Source organism: Fundulus heteroclitus, chromosome 11 (genome assembly GCF_011125445.2).
Source record: "Fundulus heteroclitus isolate FHET01 chromosome 11, MU-UCD_Fhet_4.1, whole genome shotgun sequence".
Taxonomy (NCBI): domain Eukaryota; kingdom Metazoa; phylum Chordata; class Actinopteri; order Cyprinodontiformes; family Fundulidae; genus Fundulus; species Fundulus heteroclitus.
The window spans coordinates 15,465,541-15,474,892 of record NC_046371.1 but is presented as its reverse complement, the minus strand read 5'-3'; the positions used below and the strand labels follow the sequence as shown (position 1 = coordinate 15,474,892).

The window sequence follows — 9,352 nt, the reverse complement described above, 5'->3', positions numbered from 1 at the left end:
GTTTCTGGAAGATTTTTCAACCCTAAACCAAAACACTGATTCAGTGCTGATCATGGATCAGGAGTACACAGTAAAAAATGATGTGTTAATATTTCAGTGTTAACCTAATTTAATCTAAATAGAGTATTTATAACTAAATGGAGTGTAAATCGGCTCTGACATTGGAGTTAAAAGTCAGAGTAAAATGCCACATTCACGCAGTGAAACTTTTGACTCTGTCAAGTGTCAATAACGCGCCACTGGAAAGATTTTTTTGGAACCGCCAAGAGGAGGAGGAAGAAAAAAGACGAAGCACCAGTTTTCAGAAGTTCGTGGGGATATTTCCATTTAGGATTCTGAACGGAGTTTTGCTACAGAAAACGTAAGTAACTTTTAACAATCTGGTGTTGGTAACTTATTTTGATAATAATTGTGAAGAAGAACGATATTATAGCTTCTGTTGTTATCCTTTGAATATGTTTGAAACTATTATGCGTGAGTACTAGTGTAGCAAATGGTTTTGGCACCATATTTTTTTTTTCTGAAGGCTGTCAAGGTAAGAATACATAACATTATAAATGGTAATAGTATTAATCACTGTGCCTTATGCCATAGGCCCAGATTCCGTTGGTACTTCGGGGTCGTAGCACCCACCGAGTCATGTTAGCATGGTTAGCACCATGGATGTAGCAGGCTAGCAGCTAATAGGCGCATGGTTAGCATCATGGTTGTAGCAGCTAATCCGCGCCATACATACAGATTATGTTCAAGTGTATCGGGAATATGAACTCAGTTTTCAAATGGCGTTGCCGTTGAAGCACATTTATTAACTATTAAAATATGTCTGTCATGGTTGTTTTTCATTATTATTATTATTATTATTTTTTATTTTTTTTTACAGATCATGCTGCTGCGCGTTTTGTTTGGTGGGGAGCAGAAGTACGTGAAACTTTCTGATCTAACATTTGATGCATTCGTGAGAGAAGGTTAGTACGTTAGTAAAATATTTTCACTACTTTTTTCTTGCATGAGAAACTCATCTTGCATTAAGTAATTTTTTCTTTGCTTTAAAGGAAAAGTCCAGTCATCAAGGAAAAATCAGTGGGTCATTATCTATACCTTAAATTAATACTTTCGTGTTGATGTAATGAATTTAGCGTAAAAAAGTTAAGTTAAAAAAAACAAACATAATTTGTCGTCTCGGTCACTGAGCCTGGAAGCGGATATTATTGCCCAAATATGGCAACTCCTCACTCCTGACATCACATCCTGACATTCCGTTGCGGTAAGGCACTGCGCTTCACAAGCTAAGGAACTATTCTACACAGCTGTGATCAACAACAATTATTTCCGATTTTGAGAGGACTTCACCGTTGAAATTTGCGAGAGCTGTTGTTAAATTAACATTGCCCACGTGCATGGCAGTTGGACGTTCCAATACATTGGGTAAAAGTGAAAAAAAACAAAAAAAAAACATGATCCACCACGGGTTTGTCAGCAAGAGGGAGGATTTAAGTTACTTTCAGCAGTTTCAATTCTGATTATGACCTTTTTTTTTTGCTTTAGTGTGCCTGAAATTTAACATTCCAGAAGGCAGACAGCAAGATCTGAAGGTGTATGACCAGTCTGATACAGAAGTTGATGTAGATGTTTTTGATGAAATAGTGGATCAGTCACCTGGAACCTTTCGAGTTATGTTGAGCAACAAAGAAGATCCTGGTAATCACTAACAATTCACCAATGCTAATTTAATTTAGAAGCTGGTTTGGGAGCATTAGAGTTCTCCTAAACAGGCTGTTGCTTTACTTTTTGCAGGTGCTGTTCTATCATCATCATCTTCATCTTCAGTCGCATCTGATGATACTATCATTCTGAATTTCACAACGTGTGACCCATCAGAAGAAGAAGCCACTGCTGAAGGAAGTCAACCTAAAAGGCCATGTCACATAAATTATGAGGCGAAAGCGGTAAGTTATTACATTTAATTTACATTTAATTTAGGGCTGGACGATATAGGAAAAAAGCTTATCGATAAAGAAAAATGCATATTGATCGATATCGATAATTATTGAAAATATTTAAAACCATATTTATGTGCAGCTCTGCCTGGACATTTTATGATATTACTAAATGATTTAATTTTAATAAAGAACACAAACACAAAATACAATTAAATCTTTATTTAACCAACTTTTTTAACCATAACAGAATTTTGTTTTTAAAGAAAAATAACCTAAGAGACCTGAGTTGTGTTATTAAATACTGACAAAGAATAAACTAAAGTGACCAGAAAAGTGACCAAAATAAATATACCAAATAAATAAATAAAATAGCCTATTTAGGTGGGAATAGTACACTAGTTACTTCTCAGGTTTCATAATTGAGAGGCTGACGCAGGGCTGAGCTCCAAGGTTGTGGCGTGTAAGGACGCAGACTGCAGCTCATTTTGCACTGATTCCCTGCACTCGTTGCACAACTTAGGGAGCGCTGTTAGAGAAAAACATGCGGCTAGGAACTTTATATCGCGGATCAAGAGTGGCGAGTAATTGTTTGAAGCCAGGTTTTTCAGCTGCAGACAACAGCAGCATGTCCATCCCTATGAAGCACGTTACTGCATGCGTTATGTCCTTATGCTGCTTGGACGCTTTGTCATTTTATCACAAAGAAGGGAGCCCAGTTTAGCTGCTGTACCTGCTTTGTTTTGGAAGAACTTCCAGAAGATTCCTACGAAGACGCAGAGCCTCGGCGTGGCTGACACAGCTCACATAGCTGCGGGTGTGAGCGGCTGAGCGGCTTACGTGATGAAACAAGTTGGTTGCGTTACCAGACTCTGTTTTTACCGGTTCCTTGCAAGTTTTCAAATTACTGTAGTTTATTTTTGTCAGGCTGGCGAACTAGTAAAACCCCGTTTTGGGACCGTTTCCTCCGCCACTACTTGCTGCGACATATTCCCGTGCTCTGTGTTGTGGTTTGAGAGGGCGGCGCTTTGTGACGGCGTGCCTGGGTCTGTGATTACGATTGGTCGAGAGAAAGTAGTGACTGTAGCATCAACTAATATGATAGGCTAAAGGGAAGGAAGGAAAACTGTCTATTGAAGTTTTATCGACCCGTTTTTTTTTCTATCACGCCACACGTCTATCGATCGATATATATTGTTATTGAATTATCGTCCAGCCCTAGTTTATGTCCTTTCCACGTTTATTGGTTCAAGAGTTTTTGATTTTTTTCCTCTTTGAAATTGAAGTTGATTGAAAAAATCTTGACAACTAAGCCTGGTGGTGAGCGTATCATGCAAGAGTATGCAAGAACTAAATGCTTGACAGATGCAACCAGAAGACAGATGATAAACATCCTTACAGCTGCAATGACAGAAGCACATGGGTAAGAATCATACACTTAGACTATAAAGAAACATTTTGGTTTTGAATTGGTTTTTCATTATTTTTTCAAACATCAGTTTAGTGACTCATTGTTTGATCATATATCAGATCATCCCCTCCTAAAAGTGTCAGAGTGATGTATGCTCAGGGGATCGTTGCCCTATTTCCCTATCTGGAGGACCCGTTTTCAAAACATGGATATGTAAGTAAAAGGGTCTTAGCAACATTAAGCATGTATATTTACCTTCAATGATGTTTATGGAATGGTAAGTCTGCTTGTATTTATTGACATAGGAGCATTACTATGATCCAGAGAGCGGTTCAGGATACCTTGCATGGCGTTTAAAGACCATTCAAAGAAAAACTGCAGAGGAAAGGGGTGCCTCAGGTAGCAAATCTCCTAAAAGTAAGTTTTCTCAATAGTGAGTATATGTAAAAAAAAAAATTAAAATCTGTGGCTTGGAGTAAGAAACTTTTTTGTTTGTTTTTAGGTGGTGGACCAGGCCATGGTCAGTCCAGGGTTTTCACTGCTGTAAAAGTGCTGTCAGATGAGGAAGTGGAAGCAGCTATTGCTGTTTTGAAACACTCTGCTGATGATGACACTGTCCGTGAGAAGATGAAGGCTACCTTCCATTACCGTCATTCAATGGTCAATGATGAAAAGAAAGCAGCAAACGTCTTCTCTGTCTTTCCACGGTTTCTGGACACCCCAGGACTGGTAAGACAGCTTTATCTCTTACACTACTAAAATATTCAGTGGCAACATTCATAGAAGTTTGTCCTGTAACCTGTGTATTACCAGTTTGAACCCAAACTCTTTCTAAATTGTTATCTCCTTGGGGAAGACACTTTACCCGCCTTGCCTGCTGGTGGTGCTCAGAAGGCCGGGTGGCACAAGCACATGGCAGCATTGCTTATGTCAGTCTTCCCTTGTGCAACTGTGGCTACAATGTAGCTCACCAGCATCAGTGTGTGAATGACTAAATGTGGTGTAAATCACTTTGGGGTCCTCTGGACTTCATAAAGCGCTGTACAGATACAGGCCATTTACCGTCTTATCACTGTGTGAAATGCTTTTATTTATGCATTTCAGATAGAACAAGATTTCAGACTCCTGTTTGGCGAAGGCACTGCCAACAAATTTTTGGAGAAGTGGCCCACCAGTCTCAAATCCAAGGTTATAAAGGAAAGCCATGGCCTGGTACCCACCAATGAGCTCTTGAATTTATTGCGGAATGCAGAGTTGGCTGCTGAAGCTGAGAATGGTATGTTGGTCCTCTACATAATTGTGACAAATTCATATGTTAGTGGGATGATGGTAACCTGAAGCATTTGGCCTGTAGGTTGGGATAGTGACATGTCTGCTATTTTGCTTCTGCTGCATCTGCTACCACCATCTGCACAAGGACGAAAGAGGCCGGGTAAGATGTCTGCATCTCAAGCAGTGGATCACCTCATCAGATTTCTAAAGGTACTGGTAAACAGTTGTTTAATGAGAAAAATGCATAATTCAGTCTCTTCATTTTCATAATTAATTTTTTTTATTCTGTCTGATCTTCATTAAGAAATTTGTCACTAAATACTTTTGTCATGTTTTTATATATTTTTTTTAATGTAGGTTGGAACCAGTGTACAACTGCATCTTGACAAGATCACGCATCGTACCCAACCCTACCTCCTTGCCCAGGGATCCATCCAAAGCAGTATTCACACATTCTTCATTGTGATTGACAACTATGCTATTCCATGTAAGGCAACATGTTCAGTTGGAGCTCTTGATGAGCTCTTTAAGGCCCATTATGTGTTTGGTACGTCATACAGTGCTCCCTTGACCAACTTCTTCACCTTTCTCCAAACAACTGTTTACAACATAAATGTTGGAGAAACAAAGGAAACTCCCAGAGTTGCCGAGTTGAGGGCAAGAATGCTCCATTAGCGTGACATCAAACAATGCAGTGTTTCATCTGCAAATGTGACAGTGACACACCAAACAGCCTTGTTAAGCACCTTAAACTAATCCATGGCCTTTGTTCTGGCAGGACTCTCCATATTAAATGTGGTCAAGTAGGATGTTCACGTTCTTTTGGTAGCTTTTCTGGTTTTAGAAAGCATCTAAATAGATGTCATCTTAGTGATTCATTTGAATCTGTAGAAGGTGGGGAGTTTTCACCTTACAAAAATGTTGTTGACACAAGATATGCCAGAGATGTTGAAATGGTGACTGAATCTTTAGAAGTTGACACAGATTTATCTTCAACAAACATTGTAAATAGTTGTGCATCAGTAATTTCAGATATGGAGGCTGCAGGTGTTGGCCAAAGTTTGGTGAATTCTGTTGTAATTTCCATGGAAGAGATTGTAAAAGACATCCAACATCACGCTAAAGAAACTGTAATAAAGAATGTATTTAGCAGTGAAAGAGAGACTGTTATGTGCAAGAAAGTTGAAGCATGTTTTGAAGAACTTGAGAATCCTTTCACTATTCTTAACTCGGAATACAAAAGATCAAAATTTTTGTCAGGCAAGTGGGAAACTGTAAAACCAATTGAATATGTAATTGGATCAAGATTTGACACTAGACGAAATAAGAAGACGGGAACATATGATCAAGTTGTAGTTCAAGACAAGTTCATGTATGTTCCAATTCTATCTACTTTGGAGTCAATATTTAAAAGTCCATATTCTACCGAAATGTTGAAAAGCTCAACTTTTGATGACTCAACACTTAAAGATATTGATGATGGATCTTTTTTTAAGGGTCATTCTTTGTTTTCAACTGAAACGCACTCAGTGCAAATCCAGATGTTTTATGATGATTTTGAGGTTGCAAACCCTCTTGGTTCCAAACGGGGTATTTACAAATTGGGTGCAATATATTTTACATTACGTAACTTCTCTCCAAAATGGAATTCTCTTTTGGCTAACATTCACCTTTGTGCCTTGTTTCATGCACAAGATGTTAAACGCTATGGCTTTAGTGAAATTCTTGCACCTATTGTTAAAGACATTAGAGTTTTGGAAACAAATGGAATTTTTATTCCACTGTACGGTTGCCATGTTCTTGGAAGTATTGTGCAGGTTACTGGGGATAATTTAGGCCTACATAGCTTGTTTGGTATGGTTGAGTCTTTCAGTGCAAGGTATTGTTGCAGGTTCTGTTTGGCTGAAAAAGATGACTTCCAAACAGAATTTTCCGAAGATTCTTCCAAAATAGTGCTGCGCACCAAAGAAATGCACACCGCACACTGCCAAGAAATGTCTTACAATCCCTCTCTTCCTTATATTTTTGGTGTGAAGCGTTCATGTATTTTAAATTCACTTATGTTTTTTCACACAACTGAAAACTTCTCAGTTGATGTGATGCACAACATTTTTGAAGGTATTGGCCAGTATGAGTTGAAAATTTTGTTTGAGTATTTTAAAGAACACATTACATTGGAGGAACTGAATTTGAGAATACTAACTTTTGACTATGGATTCATGGAGAGGAGCAACAAGCCAGTGGCTGTGAATTTATGTGGAGAATCAAATGATCTGGGACTAAATGCAGTTCAATCATGGTGCTTGCTGAAGAATGTTCCTCTCATGTTTGGAGATCTGGTAACATCTGATAATCCACACTGGGGCCTCCTCCTTTTACTACTACAAATTGTGAATATTGTTCTTTCTCCAATGTTAACCCAAGGTATGTGTGTATATTTAAAACATTTGATTGTGGATCATCACAAACTGTTTAAAAAGTTGTATCCACAGAAAAAACTTTTACCAAAGCACCATTTTCTCATCCATTACCCTAGGTGCATTCAGAAAATTGGCCCTGTACTTCATAGTTGGTGCATGCGCTATGAAGGTAAACACAATTTTTTTAAGAAGCAGTTAAAGTCATTTAAAAACATTACCAAAACACTCGCTAAAAAACATCAAAACTATATGGCACATGTTTGGCAAGCTTCATCAACTTTTAATCGATTGGACATTGGACCAGGGAAAATGGTATCTTTAAACATGGTAAAAGGAGGTTCTGACATTGCTGAGGCAGTGCGAGTGCCTCTAGAGGTTCAAGTTATGAAAGTGAACTGGGCAAAACACAGTGGATTTATTTACCGTCCTCATCTGGTTATTTGTGGCAAAGTTGAATTTGAAATGCCTGTCTTTTACCAGATTGAGTCTGTCTTCATAGTTAAAGACAAATTGCTGCTGCTTACATTGCCTTTATGTACAGTATCCTTTCATGAACATTTTCATGCTTATGAAGTTACTAAAATGATGCAAGGTTTTGTTGCGTTTGATGTCAACCATTTATGTTATCCGAAGCCCTTTGACATACAAATGTCATATAAAGCAAATGACACTGCTCTTTTTGTTGTCCCATATTGCTATCTTTGGTGAACATTGTTTTGAAGATGGTTAAAATGACACTATTACAGTAATGTCACTGGATCATAAAATTGAATAAATGTCTCTGAACTTAAAACTTTGTGATCATTGTGATTGGTAGATTTTATTAAAGCCATATAATGCTAAAATTTAGCATTTTATGGTATATGTGTAAAAAAAAAAAAAGGGGGGGGGGGCGGAAACATTATATATTTTTAAGTAATTTTAGTGTAAAATTTACTCCATAAACATAACAGTATTACTCTGAAGAGTGTAAACAAACAATAGTGTTAAATAATTTGACTCACTGACTTGTTGATTTTGACACTAAAATGAGTAAAATTAACTCTGAAAATTTGACACTGGCTATAGAGTACATTTTACACTATTTTTGAGTGGGACCAAATATTATCTGAAACGGAGTTAAACTCAACTCTATAGGTGTTAAAGTGACACTTTGTTTTTTACTGTGTATGAGGCTTATTATAAGTCGATTGTTGGCCAGACTCACATCCATCGTGGACAACGCCTGTCGCCCACTGGACTATAGAGGAACTTACCAGCTTCTTTTAGGAGCACTACGATACGTCCTTCATCCCCACTGCTGTTAGATCGTTTTAATTCTACCTTATAATAACGTGTGCAATATTTGCAGACTTACAGTGAATGCCAATTTAGCCTGGTCACCTCTTGTACATTATGTGTGTATGTGTCTGCATATACATTAATTTGCTGATTTGTTTTATCTAAGCTATATATCTCTGTTTCATTTTTTAGTTTTGTTCTATATTTCTGAACTGTTTTACAGAGCTGATGTAACATGTGGATTTCTCCATTGTGAGATTAATTAAGTGCTATCTTATCTAATATATAAAGGCATGTACAAATATTTTAAATAAGTTAATATAAGGGGGAAAAAACCCTGCTGATGGTTCTATTTTTGTAACACAAATGTAAAAAAAAAAAAAAAAAATACCACAAACACAAATTTTGGATTTCAAGGATAAGAAAAAAGATAAAACCACATTAAGTTCAGTTCACCCTGCCATGATATATTATGTAAGTGGTTCACTAAGCAGTAAGATATGATTGCGGTGGTCCTTTTAGCAGAGGGTTAATGCACAATGTGTTGCTTTTAAAACAGACATCACTAAGAAAATAACTGCGGCTACTAAAATAGGCTTGTAACCTATCACTCTCCTTCACATAAACACACAGACTGAGCGAGGTCGCAGTTCACCCAGCTGGATAATAATATTACAGTTGATGGACGCTCGTCTGTTTATCCATAAACATGTCCTCGCTGTATTCCTTTGTGTGAACATGTGTGAGTGCATGCGTGTTTGTGAGCATTAAGAACATTTATAGTGGTTGCGTTTAGTGTCTCCAGGGACATCGGCTTTTCCCAGGGCACTTTGCTGACTGGAGGGTCAGTGTGGGAGAGCTGGCCACTCACGTCACAGAGACACGGAGATCCAACTGCGGCACGGACTCATCATCATCCACCCTAATGTAGCAAATGAGATCTTTGCTCTCAGTGTGTGTGCACGTCTTTACATCTGCATGTGAGCTTTATTCACTTGCATTTCTCTTCTAAAATTAGTCTCCTTCTTGCA

General features: G+C 37.9%; 1 protein-coding gene across 1 annotated transcript; it reads left to right on the top strand.

Annotated features, from left to right (window-relative positions):
- The first annotated feature begins 901 nt into the window (after positions 1-901).
- LOC118564540 lies at positions 902-7,833 on the top strand. Its single transcript, XM_036142943.1, has 10 exons — positions 902-965; positions 1,546-1,698; positions 1,795-1,946; positions 3,224-3,360; positions 3,468-3,561; positions 3,654-3,765; positions 3,851-4,077; positions 4,453-4,624; positions 4,766-4,830; positions 4,978-7,833. The coding sequence occupies exons 2-10, from the start codon at positions 1,674-1,676 to the stop codon at positions 5,293-5,295; spliced, it is 1,302 nt and encodes a 433-aa protein (XP_035998836.1). The 5' UTR covers positions 902-965; positions 1,546-1,673; the 3' UTR covers positions 5,296-7,833.
- Positions 7,834-9,352: the final 1,519 nt, after the last annotated feature.

What these genes read in the sequence shown, in the direction of transcription:
- LOC118564540 (XM_036142943.1), top strand. Translation starts at nt 1,674, where the DNA reads ATGTTGAGCAACAAAGAAGATCCTG. An exon ending in GCAATGACAGAAGCACATGG is followed by an intron (nt 3,361 to 3,467) that starts GTAAGAATCATA and finishes ATCATATATCAG; the next exon opens with ATCATCCCCTCCTAAAAGTG. An exon ending in ACCTCATCAGATTTCTAAAG is followed by an intron (nt 4,831 to 4,977) that starts GTACTGGTAAAC and finishes TTTTTAATGTAG; the next exon opens with GTTGGAACCAGTGTACAACT.